The 19,018-nt window shown below is 46.8% G+C and overlaps 1 protein-coding gene across 1 annotated transcript; it reads left to right on the top strand.

Moving 5' to 3' along the window:
* The first annotated feature begins 15,091 nt into the window (after positions 1-15,091).
* NPPB (natriuretic peptide B) lies at positions 15,092-16,582 on the top strand. The gene is made up of 3 exons (XM_055418831.2): positions 15,092-15,345; positions 15,625-15,871; positions 16,404-16,582. The coding sequence occupies exons 1-3, from the start codon at positions 15,220-15,222 to the stop codon at positions 16,418-16,420; spliced, it is 390 nt and encodes a 129-aa protein (XP_055274806.1). The 5' UTR covers positions 15,092-15,219; the 3' UTR covers positions 16,421-16,582.
* The last annotated feature ends 2,436 nt before the right edge of the window (positions 16,583-19,018 follow it).

The raw sequence follows: 19,018 nt of genomic DNA, 5'->3' as shown, positions 1-19,018 counted from the left end.
TAACAGTTGGCTTGCCACAACAAAGATTGAAGATCCTGCATGCAACAACTGAGACCAGGAGCACCCAAAATAAATAGAAAAAAAAGAGAGAGAGCAAGAAGGAGGTCTGAGACTCAGAGAGGAGAAGGTGATGTGAAGACAGAGGCAGGGATTGGAGGGATGCTGCCACACGCCAGTGATGAACATCTGAAGCCACCAGAAGCTGCAAGAGGCGAGAAACAGTCCTCCCCTAGAAACTACAGAAGGAGCAAGACCCAGCCAACACCCAGATTTTGGACTTCTGGTTTCCAAGGATGATGTGAGAACCAGTTTCTGTTGTCTCAAGCTAAGGAATCTGCGGTACTTTGCTTTGGCAGTACTGGGAAACTCATCTGCAGTGACTATGAGGGAAATCTCCCTTTCATCACTTTCAAGTCATCCTCAGAACTAGATACTGGGTTTCATTCACAGTGGAAGGTCCGCCATTGAGGGTACAGCCAAGGGCCAGCTGAAGGAACCATGTTGATTATTTTAACAGAGACAATTTAACATAAAGTTACTTGTTTGCTCTTATTTTTTATTTTTATTTGCTTTTATTTTTTTACTGAATTTTTTTCTATGTGTAAACCTTTAAAAAATTGTTTATTATTTACTTATTTTTGGCCATGTGTCATTTGGGATCTTAGTTCCCTAGTGAAGTGAGTGAAGTGAAGTTGCTCAGTCGTGTCCGATTCTTTGTGACTCCATGGACTGTAGCCTACCAGCTCTTTCGTCCATGGGATTTTCCAGGCAAGAATACTGGAGTGGGTTGTCATTTCCTTCTCCAGGAGATCTTCCCAACCCAGGGATTGAACCCGGGTCTCCTGCATTGTAAGCAGACGCTTTACCATCTGAGTCACCAGGGAAGTCCTACCAGGGATCAAACCCATTGGCCGCTGCAGCGGAAGTGTGGAGTCTTAACCACTGGACTTCCAGGGAAGCCCCTAAAATTGTTAATTAGCCATGAAAACCTGAAAAATCATGAGAACTCTGGGTATCAAGGAGGAAGATACCAAAAGAAGAAACTGTGCCCCCTGAAATTGGTTAAAACTTAGAAGCTTGGGGGAGGGGCCCCATGGGGCTGAGACCCAGAACTCTGAAGAGGATGGAGAAGAAGCAGAAGCGTCCTTGGGGCCAGCTCTTCAGACACACTGAGTGTTAGGTCATGAGTCAGATCATATCCATCTTTGGGCTTAAATTCTGATGGCCCCATCTTATTGGAGTAAAGTTAGCCCAAGTTTGAACCGGAAGGCTCTGCTCTGTTCAGCCCTCACCACCTCTCTAATCCCGTTTCCTCTCTCTCGTCTCACTCACTCCTCTCCGTAATGCTGACCTCTTTGCCATTCTTGCATATTGCAACACACTGTAGTGTTGCCTGGCTCCCTCTTCCCCTAAAACCATTGAGGCAACCTCCTCACCTCCTTCAAATCTTTGCTCCAATATCACCTCCCTGGTGAGTTCTTCCTGAGCTTCCTGCCAACAACTCAACAACCCCTAACACAGCCCTCCCTCTTCTCTGCTTTATTTTCCTCCTTAGAACGATCACTTTCTAATATATTAAATGGGGCTTCCCAGGTGGTGATAGCGGTAAAGATTCTACTTGCCAATGCAGGAGACGCGGGTTTGACCCCTGGGTCAGGAAGATCTCCCAGAGGAGGAAATGGCAACTCACTCCAGTGTTCTTGCTGGGAGACTCCCACAGACAGAGGAGCCTCTCGGGCTATATAGTCCATGGGGTCACAAAGGGTTGGACATGACTGAGCACACACGCAGTATGCTATATATTTTAGTTATTTCATTTTTTGGGTCTATCTCCTTCTATTAGAACATAAGCTTCCCAAATATAAGACTTTGTTTTGTTCACTGCTGCACCCTGAACACCTTGACAAGAGTAAGCATTCCATGAATGTTTGTTGAATGAATGAGTTAGAACCTTGCCCAGTTCAAATGCAGGTGCTATAAAAAGAGAGCACATGGCTCCTCATGTCTGAATGGCCTGGCCTGCCCTCCCCGCCCCTGGCAGGAAGCGGGCTGCTGAGGTTGTTCTGTCCTGGACAGAACTGGAGACTGGCCAGTCACTCCTGACCTGCAGCCATCTAGAGCCTCCAAGCCCCCTCCGGCCCCATCCAATCAAGTAGAGGGTGTGGTTTCCTGGGGGACACTGGCCAGAGCCTGCCAGGCCAGGGAGGAGAGCTGGTACAATGCATGTGTGTTACCTGTCACCCTCTCACCTTCAGATCCTAAAAACCTAGTGGGAGATGGTGGCTGAGAGCAGATGACAAGCCAGAGGGCTGCCTTAAGATAAGTCCCTGGTAGCAGGGCCTTGTGACTGCCCTGCCTTCTTCTGTTTCATTTTCAGGCCTGGGGTACCTCCCTCTCCCTCACACAGAGGGCTCATCTCAATCAGACAGAACCTGGACAAACCATGGGACTTGTCTGAAGAGCAGACACAGCAGCCATAACCAGGAGGAATAAATACCCAAGGTCAAAAACATTATGTGATGATGATGACAATGATGATAAAAGGTATTGGTGAGGGTGGAAGCAGTAGACTTAGAATAATTCAAAGAGGTTTAATAAAAGGGGCTATTTATGAAAGAGTAGACTTGGAATATTAAGTCCTATACACATGGAAGCAGCCTGAATGTCCATCAACAGAGAAATGGATAAGGAAGTGGCACATACACACAATGGATTACTACTCAGCCATTAAAAAGAATGAAATAATGCCATTTGCAGCAAGATGGATGGACTGAAGAGGCTGTCATGCTGAGTGAAGTCAGTCAGACAGTGAAGGAGAAACATCATCCCTTATATGTGGACTCTAAAAAGAAATGATACAAACGAACTTATTTACAAAACAGAAACAGACTCACAGACTTAGAGGGTGAACTTATGGTTGCTGGGGAGAAAGATGGGGGGAAGGGGTAGTTAAGGAGTTTGGGATGGACACGTACATACTGCTGTATTAAAGTGAATAACCAACAAGGTCCTACTGTATAGCACAGGGAGCTCTGCTCAATGTTATATAGCAACCTGGATGGGAAGAGAGTTTGGAGAAGAATGGACACATGTACATGGATGGTTGAATCCCTTTGCTGTCCACCTGAAACTAACACAACATTGTTAATTGGCAATACTCCAATATAAAATACAAAGATTAAAAAAAAATACAAATTCCCAGAAAACTGAGAAATTGACCTGAGGCTATCAACTCTAAGATATACACTGATAAAAATTATTGGAAAATATGATCAGGTCACCCAGGCTAAAAGAATATACCAAATTATTTTATGAGGATAATAAATTAATGATCAGACATCCCAAGAGCAACATACAAAGCAAGGCAACAACAGACAGCAACAGTTTCAAGAGACTAAGGAAATTCGTGTTTTAGTGTTAGTGGCTCAGTCGTGCCTGACTCTTTGAGACCCCACGGACTATAGCCTGCCAGGTTCCTCTGTCTATGAAATTCTCCAGGCAAGAATACTGGAGTGGGTTGCCACTCCCTCCTCCAGGGGATCTTCCTGACCAAGGGATTGAACCTGGGTCTCCTGCATCGTAGGCGGATGCTTTACCGCCTGAGCTACCAGGGAAGCACCAAGGAAATAAAGTGTGAAGTAAAAACTTTCTATCTAGTTAAATTGTCCTTCAAGTATCAAACGTTGAAGATCTCAAAGAATATAGTTCACAGGCCTCCTTTCAGAGAAATCTCCTGGCTGTAGGGTGGCACAGTGGAATCCATTTGTTACCTCCAACGATTAGCTGTTTCACACCCAGAGTGTAAGCTAGAAGGGCATGCCCATGGGTCTGCCCGTTCTCAGAAATACCTGCTTTAAATTCACCAACTCCAGCAGCAAGTCAGGACAGTACAGTCAGCCTGGAATGTGCCTGTAATCATGTTTTTGATGAACTCTCCGTCCTGGGGGCTTCCTTCTTGTCTCAGTGGTAAAGAATATGCCTGCCGATGTAGGCAGGCACTGCAGGAGATGCGGTCTGATCCCTGGGTTAGGAAAATCCCCTGGAGAAGGGAATGGCAACCCACTCCAGTCTTCTTGCCTGGGAAATCCCGTGGACAGAGGAGCCTGGAGGGCTTAGTCCATGGGGTTGCAAAAGAGTCAGACATGACTTAGTGACTAAACAACAACAAAACTAGATCATGAGCTTGATCCAACCAAGAGGCAATTGGGGAAACCTTGGTTAAAAGGTTGATGGTGAGCATTTAATATATTTATTTGCAGAGCAAAAACTACAACAATATTGGGGGTATGATTGGAAGAATAGTACCTATAACAGAGAGAAAGTTTAAATATCAAAAGACACTACTTTGTACATTTCAATACACATTAATATGAAAACCTAGATGAAACAGATAAATTATTAAGGAATGTGGTTTTCCAAAATCAGTTGTGACTGAGGTAAAATAAACTTTTAAATAAACCTATTTCCATAGAAGAGGAAGAAAACTACTCTTGCAAAAGGGCTAAAACACCAAAACAAACAAGCAAACAAAAAACAACAACAGAAAAAACCCAGGCCCATATGATTTCATGGGGGAAATCCTACCTCAGCTTTAGAGTCAAGATAACCCCACTGTTGCATTGTTTCAGAATACAGAAAATTAAGGGCAATTTCACATGTTTTTACTGATACAATTCACATCCCATATTTTAACCTCACATTGATAATATTCACAAAGATGTGCAGCCGTCATGACTAGTTCCAGAACATTTTCGTCACCCTGGAAAGAAACCTTGTACCCATTAGCAGCTAGTCCCCATTGCCCTCTTCTTCCAGTCTCTGGCAACCACTAATCTCCTCCCTGTCTCCATGGATTTGCCTATTCTGAACATTTCATAGAAACTGAATCACACAATATATGATCTTTTGTTTCTGATTCTTTCATTTAGTGTGATCATTTTCAAGGTTCATTTATATTGTAGCAAGAATCATCATTATTCTTTTATGGCTAAACAGTATCCCATTGTATGGCTAGGCTATGTTTGTTTATCCATTTATCAGTTGATGGACATGTGAATTGCTTCCACTTTTTAGTGATGATAAATAGAGCTGCTATAATATAAACATTTGTATACAAGTTTTTGTGTGGACATATTTTCATTTTTCCAGAGTGCATTGATTGGAGTAGATTTACTGGGTCACATGATAACTTTATATTAAATGGTATAAAATTTATCATATGGTATCTCTATATTAAATGGTATAGAGTTTATCACATGGCAATTCTATACCAAACAGTGTAGCATTTATCACATGGTAATTCTATATTAAATGGTATGTAGCTGTTAGTTGAATTTAACTTCTCTGATCCTCTCCAGTCCTCTTAATCAGCCTCTTTCTTAAGGGAACTTGAAATCTGGGAGATACTCTGGTGTTCATTTAGATTCTGATTCCATTTGTCTGGCTGGAATTTGGGAGGCAAGACCAAGGCTAGGGAATGACTTGGGGAGAGACTGTGTTAGCCAAAACACCCTCACATGCCTGCTGTTTAGCTCTCTTACTTTACCTTTTGAGCCCCCCCAAAAATGGTATAGAGCTCCTCACATAGTACGTCCATATTAAATGGTATAGAGTTTATCACATGGTAACTCTATATTAAACAGTATAGCATTTATCACATGATAACTCTATTAAACTTTTTGAGGAACCACCAAAGTGCTTTCTGAAAGAGCTGCACCATTTTCCATTCCCACTAGCCACACATGAGAGTTCTAATTTCTGCACATCCCTGTCAACCCTTACTATCTTCCTTTAAAAAAAAAAATTAGAGGCATCTTAGTGTATAAAGTGATATCTCACTGTGGATTTGATTTGCATTTTCTTAATGGCTAATGACACTGAGCAACTTTTCACGTGTTTATTGGCCATTTGTACATCTTCTTTGGGGAAATATCTATTCAAATCCTGTGCCCATTTGAAAAATGGGTTATTAGTGTTTTTGTTGCTGTATTTTAAGAGCTTTTAAAATATATTCTGGACAATTAAAAATTTGATCCACACTTATTTTCAAATATGGGCTGTCTTCATGTTCTTGATAGTGTCTTCGATGCACAAAACTTTTAAATTTTGATGAAGTCTAACTTATCTATTTTTTTTCTTCGGTTGCTTGTGTGTTAGTTCCGAGAGAGACAAAACAAACGTGGCAAAATATTAAAGAATGGTTTTATCCGAGTAAGGGATATATGGCACTTCTCTCAGTTATTCTTGGAACTTCCTTATAGGTTGGAAATTAGTTCAAAATAAAAAGCAACCGGCCCTAGAAAGCCTTCAGTACACCGAGAGTGTGGGTGCCACCTGGGATGATGTGTCCTTCGTATAGACTGGTCCATGGGTTTCTACAGCCTCTCTGCAGGGCAGATACTGGCCTCATGTCCATCTCATGGTTGAATCAGTTGAATCACTGCCTTCCTGTGTGACCCTGGACAGGGACTTTTGTCTTTCTGGGCCTCTATTTTCCCACCTGTAAAATGAGGAGAGGGACCGGTGGCTACATTTTCCAGGGCAAGGGTGGAGATGCACTGGGGAAAGGAGGAGGAGGAGGAGGAAGAGAGCTGGAGGGAGGGGATGCTTAGAGTTTCCTTGCGGTGGCAGCAGCAACAGCTCCTGGTTCTTTGGGACTGACCTGACCTGATGTGTGTGTGTGTGTTAGTCACTCAGTCATGTCCAACTCTGCAACCCCATGGACTGTAGTCCTCCAGGTTCCTCTGTTGATGGGATTTTCCAGGCAAGAAAACTGGTGGATTCTTTACTATCTGAGCCAACAAGGAAGCCACTGTGACCTGACCTGGGCTGGATTTTAAAGGAAGGATGAACTTAAATTCCATTCTGTTCTTTATTCCACTCTTACCTAAGATACTTTCTCTGCCTGGTGGGAGTGGAACTCTGTCCCAAGCAAGAAGGTGATGATGAACTAAATGTGCAGGAAAAGCAAACTCTACCTTGATCTAATGCCGAGCAGAAAGGGCACCAAGTTCCAAGAAGAAACTAAGCTGTTTGACTACGGGAATTTTAGAGAATGCACACTTGCAAAACGGAGAAGGCAATGGCAAGCCACTCCAGTACTCTTGCCTAGAAAATCCCATGGATGGAGGAGCCTGGTAGGCTGCAGTCCATGGGGTCACTAAGGGTCGGACACGACTGAGCGACTTCACTTTCACTTTTCACCTTTACACATTGGAGAAGGAAATGGCAACCCACTCCAGTGTTCTTGCCTGGAGAATCCCAGGGACGGGGGAGCCTGGTGGGCTTCCGTCTATGGGGTCACACAGAGTCGGACACTACTGAAGTGACTTAGCAGTAGCACTTGCAAAAGGACCACTCTAGACCAAGAGCCTAACATAAGCCAAACACAGTTAGTTTGAAAAATGTTTGAAGATGTTGAGTCATAACGTGAAAGATCTCCAGGGAAAGATTCCATGGTCTTTCCTGCAAGGACAGGATGGAAGTTCCAAAAAACGTCATCTAAGATGGCACTATGGGGAAACGCAGAGCGCAGGGATTAGAAAACAGCCAATACAGCAGCCAAGGTTTCTGAAAGATTGTATCTGCTTGGCATTCTCCTTTTATCCTCATGTGCTTACGTGGGTACTCAGTCCCTTCAGTCGTGTCCGACTCATTTTGACCCCATGGACTGTAACCCGCCAGGCTCCTCTGTTCATGGGATTCTCCAGGCAAGAATATTGAAGTGTGTTGCAATTTCCTTCTCCAGGGGATCTTCCTGATCCAGGGATGGAACCTGTGTCTCCTGCATCTCCTGCATTACAGGTGTATTCTTTAACTGCTGAGCCACCGTGGAAGCCCCTTAATCCTCACACAAGACCACATTGTTCCTATTTCATGGATGGGAAAACAGCAGCACAGAGAAGTCTGTGACTTTCCTGAGATGGCACAGCTCTTGGCACCAAGGGTGCTGAAATCTTGCCCATCCCTCTGCCTCACTTCTGAAGGCTGACTGAGGAGACTGAGGCCCCAAGGGGATGCGGCTTTCACAGAGCCGGAAGCTCAGTGGCCAGACAGGGCTGACGGTGTGGGGCTGGGAAGGGTGTTGGGTTGTGCGCCTGTGCTCTTTCTCCTGATACTGGAGGAGGGGTGGGGTGCAAGGAGCCTGCCAACTGATCGATGATGGCAATGAGTTGGGGAGGCACGCAGGCCTGCTGCAGCTGCAGAGGTCCATTCCTGTAGTTAGCCCCCTGGGCTGGGGGTCAGTGCTGTCGTGCGACAGATCCTCTCCACCCTCTCAGTCAAGGGCTGCACTGTCTCACCCCAGACGGCGGTGAGGTGGTCAGAACCAGGATGTCAGCGCTCTTGAGGACAGGCAGCTGGAGGCCCTCACAGTGAAGGCCGGAGGTGGATATCCAAGCACAGTGAGGTGGAACAGGGTGGGGATGCTAATGAAAATTGGAGAACTCCCCTTTGTCCTGATTCCCACATCCACTACCTGCAGACAGAAGAACCCGGGTAAGAGAGCAGCCCCCAAGCCCCGCCCTCCTCCCCGCATATCCTGTTGCCTGATTGAACACAGAGCAAAATAGGACGTTCAGTTAAGTTTGCGTGTCAGACAACACGGGGCTAATATTTTAGGGTAAGGAAGCCCCACTTTACTGGGCTGAGCTGTGCCCCCCAGGAATTCCCCTCCCGAAAGAGTCCTGGAGGAGTGAGCTCCTGGTCTCAGCTCACTAAAAAAAGTGAAGTCTCTCAGTCATGTCCAACTCTTTGTGACCCCATGGACTGTAACCTACCAGGTTCCTCTGTTTATGGGATTTTCCAGGCAAGAGTACTGGAGTGCGTTGCCATTTCCTCAGCTTAATGTTCTCTATCCCAGCCAGTCTAGATAGGAGGAGACATTTGTTTAATTAGGGAGTCCCAGGTCTGGGAACAGACTCTCCCACCTAGAGACGGGCACAAGCTTGTCCAGGGTCAGCTCCTGACCCAGTGAGGTCAGCTGGTTAGGCCATGGAGCATCTCTCCAGGGGCTCCCCGATATGGCTTTTTCCCCTGAAGCCAAAACCAGTCCTTTAATTGGTGACCTTGAACCTTCAAACTGGACAGGCTGGGTGAAGCCAATGCCCTGCCACCACCCTCTGAGGTTAAGAGTCGCAACCCCTAGACCAATTCAAGTTAAATTTCTATCACTAATCTCTCAAAGATTCCTAACTGACACAGTTCCCAAAAGAAACTGCATACCTTTTCTTAGAAATGTATCTTGAGAACAAGATATCTCAGCCCTTGGTAATAGCCCAAGGTCTAGAACCTTTGCAGACAAAATTGCTGAGCACTGGCCAATTTAATTTTCTCCTCTTGTAATGTGAGTTGATCCCCGAGGTCAGACAGAAAGCAGAAAACATGGAGTGCACTGAGTGCAGACCCCATGTCCCTCCTGGATTAGCAGGGCCAGAGAACGGTTATCACATGCGTTTCCAGGCTCCTGGCTCTGAGCTAAGACAATCCTTTGTCTTGTTTCCTGTGGGAAGGAGGTGAGATTCCTGGACCAAGACAACCTTGGGAGGGAATCACCTCAGGAGGCAGAAGGACCCCTTTCCCATCGTGTCTCTGTCTCAGCATCACAAGATACACAAACATCCAGCTGGTGGGTGGGGGTCAACATGTACGTCCTCAGTCCTGCTTCTTAAGGACCCCTCCTCAGCCTGCTGAAGAGGGAAGTCTGTCTGCCTTTTAAGACTGTAGGCTACTTGAAGGCAGTCTTTGGACCCTCTAATTCCTCCATCTCTCCCCACTGTGCCAGGACAGGACTCCTGTAGGGTATGGATTCTGGGGTGTACCTCTCATCTTTCCTTCTGTATCCCTCCCACCAGCTGAGACAGCTCAGACTTTCCAGCCTTTTGGAAAGTTATTGAATGTGTTTTCTGCTTTCTGTCTCACCATGGGGATTAACTCACATTACAAGAGAGAGTTAAATTGGACAGTGTTCAGTACTTTAGTCTGCACAGGCTCTAGACCTTGGGCTGTTACCCAGGGCTGAGATAGCTTGTTCTTCAGATACACTTCTAGAAAAAGATTTGCAGTTTCTTTCAGGGACTGTGTCAGTTAGGAATTTTTGAGACAGAAGTGATAGAAATTTAACTTAAATTGGTCTAGGCAAAGGAGAGGTATATTTATTGACTTCAAGATTTGCTGAGTCCAGGGGCCCCAATGATGTCACTAGAATGTCAGCTATGGGGACAAAGAATGAATACAATCCTTTTTGGAGGTGAGGGGAGGGATAAGGTGACCCTTTCAGAATTCTTTTTTCCGTTAGAGGTTATAACAATGAGAAAGAGAGGGGAAGAAAGGAGAGGCAGGGAGAAAAGGGGAGAGAGAGAGAGACTATTACCTGCAACACACAGGCAACCATAGTCAGATGCTTTGAATACTGTTGTTGAAGCTGGACTTGGGATGCATGCTCGATTGTGTCTGACTCTTTTGCAACTGAATGGACTGTAGCCAGCCAGGTTCCTTTGTCCATGGGATTCTCCAGGCAAGAATACTGGAGTGGGTTGCCATTTCCTTCTCCTGACCCAGGGATCAAACCCATGCCTCTTTTGTCTCCTGCATTGACAGGCAGATTCTTTATCACTGCACCACCTGGGAAGCTATACATGGAGTGGGAAGAATTAATAGCTATTTTCTTCCAGGCTACCAAACTCAGACCTTCCTCTGTTAACCATAAGTCTAGAAGTTCACTCCAAGAGCAGAGGCAATCTACACACTCAGATTGGTTTCTGAAGCACCCTCAACATACATACACGCACGTGCGTGCGCATGCACACACACACACACACAGGGCTGCCACTGCTGTGAAGGATCTGACAGCCCCTCTGCGGGTGGTTTCTGGCTTTTGGAGAAAGTCTAAGGGTCATAGAGGATGGAGGTTTTGCTGGGGGCTGGGAGTTGGCAAGTAGATCTAACCAAGAACTAGGTAGGGACAGTTGACTATAATAACAATCTAATAATAACACATCTAATTCCTTCTTTATGCACAAGGGGAAACAGAATCCCAGTACATAGAAAGGACTTGCATAATGCTATTCAGTGAGATAGCAGTAGGCAGAGGCTCGCCAACTGCTGACTCCCGGGGCAGAGCTCCTTGCCCCGCCTTCCCCTGTCCCTGGGTGACAGTGCTCTTATGCTGCCCCATAGCTGCCCAGGGCTGGGCTAGAAGTAGGGTGTGAAGAGAAGCTGTAAGGAAGTAACTCAGCATAATACAGCCAAGCCACACTCCCTGATGGTACCACGTATCCCAAACCTTTCTTTCTTGCATCTTTTTCCTTCTGCCAAGAGCCTAGGTGCTACAGACTGAGTGTTTGTATCCCTCCAAGTTCATATGTTGAAACTTAACCCCCAATGTGATGGTGTTGGGAGGTAGGGTTTGAGGAGGTGATTAAGACATGAGGGTGGAGCCCTCATGAATGGGATTTATATAAAAGACCCTGCTGGGACTTTCCTGGTGGCCCAGTGGTTGGGACTTTGCCTTTCAATGCAGGGGGTGTAGATTCCTTTCCTGAATCGGGATCTAGGATCCCAAATTCTTCTTTGTCAAAAACTGAAACTCAAAGTGAAAGCAATATTATAACAAACTCAGTAAAGACTTTACAAATAGTCCACATCAAAAAATCTTTAAAAGAAACCCCATATATCTCCTTCACTCCTTCTGTCATGTGGGATTTCAATGAAGACAACTTACAGGCTCTTGCCAGACACTGAATCTGCCTGCACCTTGATTCTTGTATTTCCCAGTGTCCAGAACTAAGAGAAATAAATTTCTGTTGTTTAATCCACCCAGTCTATGGTATTCCTAGTCCATACAGCAGACTGAATGAACTAAGATGCTAGGAGAGGTAGTTGAACACGTAACCAGCCCCCCAGTTCTGCCCGGAACCCTCCTCATCTCCTCTCTCATGGCTGACCCATTCTTATTCTTCAAGCATTAGCCAAGAATCACCTTCTCCAGGAAGCTGTCTCCTCAACTGAGTGTTCCTGCCACGTTCCCAGAGCACCCAGGTCTCATTGTTGGATCAGTCACCACCTTACCCTGGGGGCCTGTGACTGTCTGTTTCTCTCCCTACACTGTATGCTCCTCAAAGGCACAGGGATTTGAGAATTTGGATATATACATCTTAGGGAGGGTCTTATTCACCTTACCACATATCCATCTCATTTAATCCTTGGGTGGTAGTGCTATGACATAGCTACATTAAATAGAAGTAGAAAAGTGCATGGCATAGAGTAGGCATTCAATAAATGTTGATGGAGATGATCTGGTGTAAGAGCTGTCTTTCCCTGGGCAGAAGTCCCTGGAGTGTGTATTCAGCCTTGTGTCTGTCCTAAAGTCTTCTCCCACAATCCCCTCCACTGGGAGAAGATAGGGACTCGGTCAGAGTGCTCAGCACTTAATCATTTTCCCCTGGAATGGCTCTGTCCCCTGACTGAGAATCTCCTTTGAAGCAAAGGTGAACTCGCGTATGTCTTCTGAATTCTTTGGCTCTTTTCACACTGCTATTGACTTTCAAAGACACTTTTTTCTCCTTTTTAGTCCGTGAAAGGAGGGAGCCTATGCCCATTTGCAGAAGAGCAAAGCAAGGCTCAGGCTAGATACAGAATCAGTTCTTGAAAGGTGTTGGTTGATGGACTCTGTCTTGCTTCCAGCCATTAATCTCATGACTTCCAGCTCGAGGGTTTCTCTGCACCCTCAGCAGCCACAGCCTTAAGTCTCAGCAATGCTCCTGGCTGACTTTTGTTGTCTCTCTCTGCCATTTAATTTTTAGATATTCTTCCTGTGGTGTGCATGTGTGCGTGTGCACACACACACATGCACACACATGCACACCCTGTTCCAGCTCCCAGAATCTTTCCAGGACTGACATCTTTACACAGCCCTTACCTCTCCCCCATCTCTATCTGTAAAATGCTGTATTTGCCTCTGCTTGACCTCCTTCCCCTCATGTCAGGGACCAGACTTACACATACTTCACTGCACAGCTTTCTGTAACTTTAGAAATGACCATAGGGTAATCTAATTTTTCTTTAGTAGAAATACCTAACAATCACCCTGGCAGTGATTAAGAGCTTCAGGTCTAAAAATCAGACTGCCTAGTTTATAATCCAGGTTTTAGCACTTGTCAATTGTGTGATCTTAAGAAAATAGATTAAGACAACCTATTGAATGGGAGAAAATATTTGCAAATGATGTGTCTGATAAGAGGTTCATATCCAAAACAAACAAACAGCTCGTACAAGTCAATATTTTAAAAACCTAATGGAAAAGTGGTGAGGAGACCTGATTTGATGTTTTCCCAAAGAAGGCATACAGATGGCCAAGAGGCACATGAAAAGATGCTCAATATCATTAGTCAGGGGAGAAATGCAAATCAAGACCACAATAAGATATCACTTCACACCTGTCAGAATGGCTAGCATCAAAAAGACCACAAATAAAAAATGTTGGAGAGAATGTGGAGAAAAGGGAACTTTGAAGCACTGTCAGTGGAAATGTAAACTGGTACAGCCATGAAAGACAAATACTATATGCTTTCACTTCTATGTAGACTCTAAAAAAATAAAACGAATGATATAGCAAAATAGAAATATATCCAGAGGTACAAACTAGTGGCAGTGGGATGGGGAGAGGTGTGAAATAGGTGTGAAAAATCAATTTTGCTGTGAAAAAGAAAAGAAAAAGTACACTACTTTTTCTGAGCTTGGTTTCCTTATCCAAAAAAGTGAAGAACAATAATAACAATTTTCTCACTCAGTACTTGGGAGGTGCTGTTTTTCAGGCAAGATTTGCTTAGTGGGCCCAGCTTCTGCCCCTTTCTCCACTTTTGTCAAAACACCTTTCCTTTCCTGACCAACCCTTCTCCCTCATCCTGATGCTTGCCAACACAAGTTATCTGGAAGGGGCAGTGACATCAGTCATGCACACTTTAAGGGGGATTTAATCTACTGTGTCTCTTCCCAGGGCCATTTTCCCCTTGGATCCCCTTTTGCAATCACAGACAGGAGGCCCAGACCTGCAAATTGCAGACCAGATCTGCAAATGGGAGTGAGATCCTGGACGACCAGTTGAAGGAGGCACTGCAGAAGACACTCCTTCACACCCCTAGTGTCCCACTAAATAGATAACCATCTTGCAGTCATCCTTGCTTTTTCCGTTATGTTGACTTGGTGGGGGAGAGGAGGTGTTGGCACCTGGAGGAGATGTGATAGAAGGCATTCCTGAATGACTTCATCTCTGGGCTTTGCCTCTCAAAATTCCTGTCAAATCAGCTCTACCCTTTAAGGGACGGAAGAAGGGTCAGCATTCCAGAAGTTCCTTGTCATACCCAGACTTTTAATCAGGTGACACTGGAGAATTAGCATCCTAGTGCAGGAGGTCGTGAGAGGGCGGGGAGGGGGTCTCAGGCGTCTCTTGGTCCCTGCCCCGTGCTTGTCTTTCTGGCAAGACCCGAGTTGAGGAGAGCCAAGAGCTCTTGCTTTGGTGGCTCAGCGTGATCAGAACCACGGACAGCGGTCAGCGCGCCCGAGGGACCCGCGGTCTGGTGCAGCGCAGAGTTGCAGGCTGGCGCGCTTCCAGGCGGGGTGCCGAGTTCCAGGCGGGGAGGGAAGACGCGCTGCAGTGATGGGGTGTTGGCTGGGGCTGTTCTTTGTGAGTCACCTCGTGCGCCCGGCATTTGCGTCGGGTCTCTGATCGCTGGGGTTCTCTCTGCTCAATCCAGGAATGGGGGTGGGGAGGAAAGAGTAAAAAAGCCACGCTAATGCCCCTGGCGTTTTTGCAGGAAAGGAAGCAGAGAGAGACGAAGGACCTACTGGTGTCTACCCCTCCCTGCCTAAGCCCCGACTCCCGCACCCCACCCCTCCAGCGCCCCCCGCCCCCGCCGCCGGGCGCGCGTTCCAGCTCCCGGTCAGGCCCATTTCTATACAAGGCCTGCTCTCCCCAGCCTCCACCCCCTCGGCGCGGAGAGGTGCATTCCCCCGCCCTGAGCTCAGCGGGTCGGGCCGGAATGCGGCCGATAAATCAGAGATAACCCAGAGAGGCAAGGCAGGCCCGATTCCCAGGACCAGGGATAAAAGGCCGCTGTTGCCCAAGGATTCGGGAGAGCGCCCACCGGGCACTAGAAGGTGAGACGTGAAGCGCAACCCAGTGAATCAGCCGCGGCCGCAACTTCTATCCGCTCCGCCAGCGATATGGACCCCCAGACGGCGCTGTCCCGGGCGCTCCTGCTTCTCCTCTTCTTGCACCTGTCGCTGCTAGGATGTGGCTCCCACCCGCTGGGTGGCCCCGGCCCGTCCTCGGAACTGCCTGGGTTACAGGTGAGCGCTGCTGAACTGCGTAAACCCTGTTAGCCAGGAGGGCGCGGACAGCAGCAATTAACGGGTCCCCATCCACCCCACCCCCCCACTTACATCCTAAGAGGTCCCCACCCTCCCTTGGGAATTAGTGATATGAGAATCAGAAAGGGAATCAGAAAACGGCGAGACTGGGTGCGGGAAGCTGGTACCCAGCGCGGTTGGATCACTTCGGCGCCGTCGAGGGCGGCTGGACCCAGGTGCGGGTTTCTGAAGCTCCGGCTCCCCCACCGTGCATTGCAGGAGCTGCTGGACCGTCTACGAGACAGGGTCTCGGAGCTGCAGGCGGAGCAGCTGCGCGTGGAGCCCCTCCAGCAGGGCCAGGACCTGGAAGAAACCCGGGATTCCCCGGTGGCAGCCCCTGCGGGGTTCCTCGGGCCCCACTACAGCATCCTCCGGGCACTGCGGGGCCCCAAGATGATGCGCGACTCTGGCTGCTTTGGACGGAGGCTGGACCGGATTGGCTCCCTCAGCGGCCTGGGCTGCAATGGTGAGCACCTACCCCCATTCCCACTGCACATCACCATTAGAGCCACTTCTGGGTCCGATGTCTCAGGGGACCAAATTTTGAACAAAGAACATCACTCTTCTTTGCTGGCAGTCCTCAGGGCCAAGGCATGCCTTTCTGGGAATATTCAATTTGAACAACATTCATTATCATGTCTGGGAGCCCCTTCTATCCACCTCCTGCCTCTGACTGAAAGGGGCAGAATCACCTTAGGATGTAATTCAGTCACTGTTCAGCAGGCCCGCCTTGGAGCAGAAAGAGTACTTAACATTTTTCCTCCTGGTTTCCCCCGAACTGTCTAAAGCTGTGAAGGCAGAGGGGAGGGTCACCAGGGGGATGGTAATCCCTGGTTTACAAGGAGGAAGGGGAGGTCCAGAGAGATGGGTTATTCCAAACCCCCAAACATGCAGATGAACTGAGGGGGGTGGCAGGGGTGGCACAGGGTGAGGGAAAGCTCAGATCCTGCCTGTTTCCCACCCCAAAGCCATCATCACCCTCTCTTTTCCCCCCACAGTGCTGAGGAGGTACTAAGAGGAGGTCCTGGCTGCAGATATGGCTGCATCTGATTCTCCATCAACCCCTGATCCCCTTGGAAGCAACTCCTATTTATTTTTATTTATTTATTTATTTGGTTGTTTTATATAAGATGGTTCTTATCTTTGAAGACAAATTTTCCATGATGAAATAAAGTCAGTATTATAGCTTTTTCCTTTTGAAATTCATTTGTCTCAGTGTTTTAAAAACAATAGCCCATCAAAAACAAAAAACAAACCCTGTGTTTTCTTGCAGGTCCCAAAGGTGTCCATTTAATGGTGGGGTGGGGACAAGGGCTGATAATCAAGCAGTTGGTGGGAGGGGGACTATTTTGCTTTAAGGTTTTTTTTTTTTCTTATTCTGAAATGTCTCTAAACACCCCAGACACTTGAGACACTTTCCAGAAACTACTTTTGAAAGCCTGACAGTTTCTACGTGGGAGCTGAATGGACCCTGATGTATTCATGCTGCATGAGGGCATGTGGCAGGGTATTTGCCCCTTGAGAATAGCCTTCCTTCTGCCTAGAATTCTGTGACTGGAGGCACTCTCCGTATATTTGTTGTTTCCAGAAGCTCTCAGAGATTGAAGGCAGTGTGTGTGTGTGTGTGTGTGTGTGTGTATCAGAGAGAGAGAGGGAGAGAGAGGGACGTTGACTTATTTGCATTCCTGATGAGTGTGAGTTCTCCCTCCTGCCTCCAACCTCAGGTTCAGGCTTTCAATTTCTGATGTCATCCTGGAAAGGTGACTTCAAAACCCCGAGTTTAATAACATTTTCATTTTCTGAGCCCACAAGCTTGGAAGTGCCTGAAAGAGGCCCAGCATTTCAGAGTGCCCTTCCCTTGGGGTCCCACATCTTTACTTCCTCTCTGCCCTAGAGAGGAAAGATTTTTATTCTAAGGCAGGAAAAGAGACAAGCCCCAGAACCCTACTGTGCTGCCTTAATCAGCTGGGAGTCCTGGTAGGGGATCACTGCCCTCTCCTCTCAGGATGCCCCAGGCGTCCCACGTCATGTGACGGAACTCGCTCTTGCTTTCAGCCTATGCAGTTTCCTTTGTCAAGAATGCCTTTTATGGTACCAGCTCAGCAGGAGGACAGGACTATGAGTATCCCCATTTTATGGACAAGAAAACTGAGACCAAGAAAAGGGAAGCATCTTACCTGAAAGCATACAGCTGCTAAGTTCCAGAGCTAGAATTTGAGCAGGGATCCTTGTGAATCTGGAGCCTGTACTCTTTCCCTGAGCTCCAGACCTTTAACTGCACTCTTATGACTTTCCTGCTGTCCTCATTTGATGTTTCTTTGAGTGAGGGGGAACCAGAATTGGTGAATCTTTGTGTTGTTTCTCATTTTAACCCAGTTTGCATCTGAGGTGATAGATATCTAATGAGATCAAAGTTTTGAAAATAAGGTTTTAGGACCAATTTATTCTCAAAAAAAAAAAAAAGAAAACAAACAAAAAAACAAAAACTGTGAGTCATCTTTGCCTAATGTTTTGACCCTGGGTGGTAATGAGTAATTAGCATAGTTAACATTTATAAAGGACTTATAATGTCCAGGCACAGTTCCATGAACTCACATCAGCCCTTGCAACAGCTATGCAGGAAGAACTCTGATTATCCTTCATTTTACACATTGAGGCACAGAAAGGTGATATGTCTTGCTCAGGGTCTCGAAGCTGGTAAAGTGGCAGAGCCAGGATTCAAGCCCACACAGGTTGGCCCAGCATCCATACACCTCATCACTGAATAATCCATCCCTTCCCAGGTCAGTGAATTAAGCTTGCTGGTGGGATGGATGGTCCCCTCATAATGGCATCAGTCAGTTCAACATCTGGGGCCACTGCCTATTGTCAACTTCCCTCCCCTGCTCAGGTGATGAAGACAGATTCCTCCCAGAACACCCACTTCACAAATCCAGCCAGCACTTCAGAAGTCTTCCAGGTAAGTTCTGTTCTTCCATGAATAGGGCTCAGGTGATAGAGTCTGTGCATGATACAGATACATCTGTTACTTGAGGCTTTTCACCCAAGCCAAGGTCCAGGAAAAAGGACTCTAAAACAAACCGAAGAGCCAACTGTGACTTCTGGAGGGTGGGGAGTTGGTGGTCTGATGTACCCAATGGAATGACATCTCGGCAAGCTCTTCCTGTGTTTGGTGTTTGTCGGCAGCGAAATGGCACATGCACTGTCTAAGGATGCCTTTTAAAAGGAGCCCTCCCTGACCTGTGACCCTGGCCCCTTCAAACACATCCCCATGGAGCTACAGCCATGGCCTTAATCTCCCTGACTTACCTATGATCAACCTTGTCCTCCAAAGAAGTTGCCAGATTATGTATCTCCATGGATGCTTGTCACTGTAACCTACCCAGAAAGACATGTTGATAGACACAGACCCATGCTTCACAACCCACAGCTTTGCAGCTGAAAGGAGCTTCAGTAGAGGGTGGGCCTGTTCTGCTGGGTCTCCAGTGTTGAAGCTATTGAAGTCAGGACAGTGTTGGACCTGAATTCTTCATCTCTTGTCACCAATTTTACACTCCCCTCTCCATCTTTTTGGGGCAGCTTTGACCTTCCTGAGAATGATTTGTGGCAAAAA

The sequence above is a fragment of the Moschus berezovskii genome, chromosome 17 (assembly GCF_049115385.1).
Source record: "Moschus berezovskii isolate FMDL1 chromosome 17, NW_MosBer_1.0, whole genome shotgun sequence".
Classification (NCBI taxonomy): domain Eukaryota; kingdom Metazoa; phylum Chordata; class Mammalia; order Artiodactyla; family Moschidae; genus Moschus; species Moschus berezovskii.
Note: the sequence above shows the minus strand (reverse complement) of the source record. Positions and strands in the feature narration are given on the sequence as shown.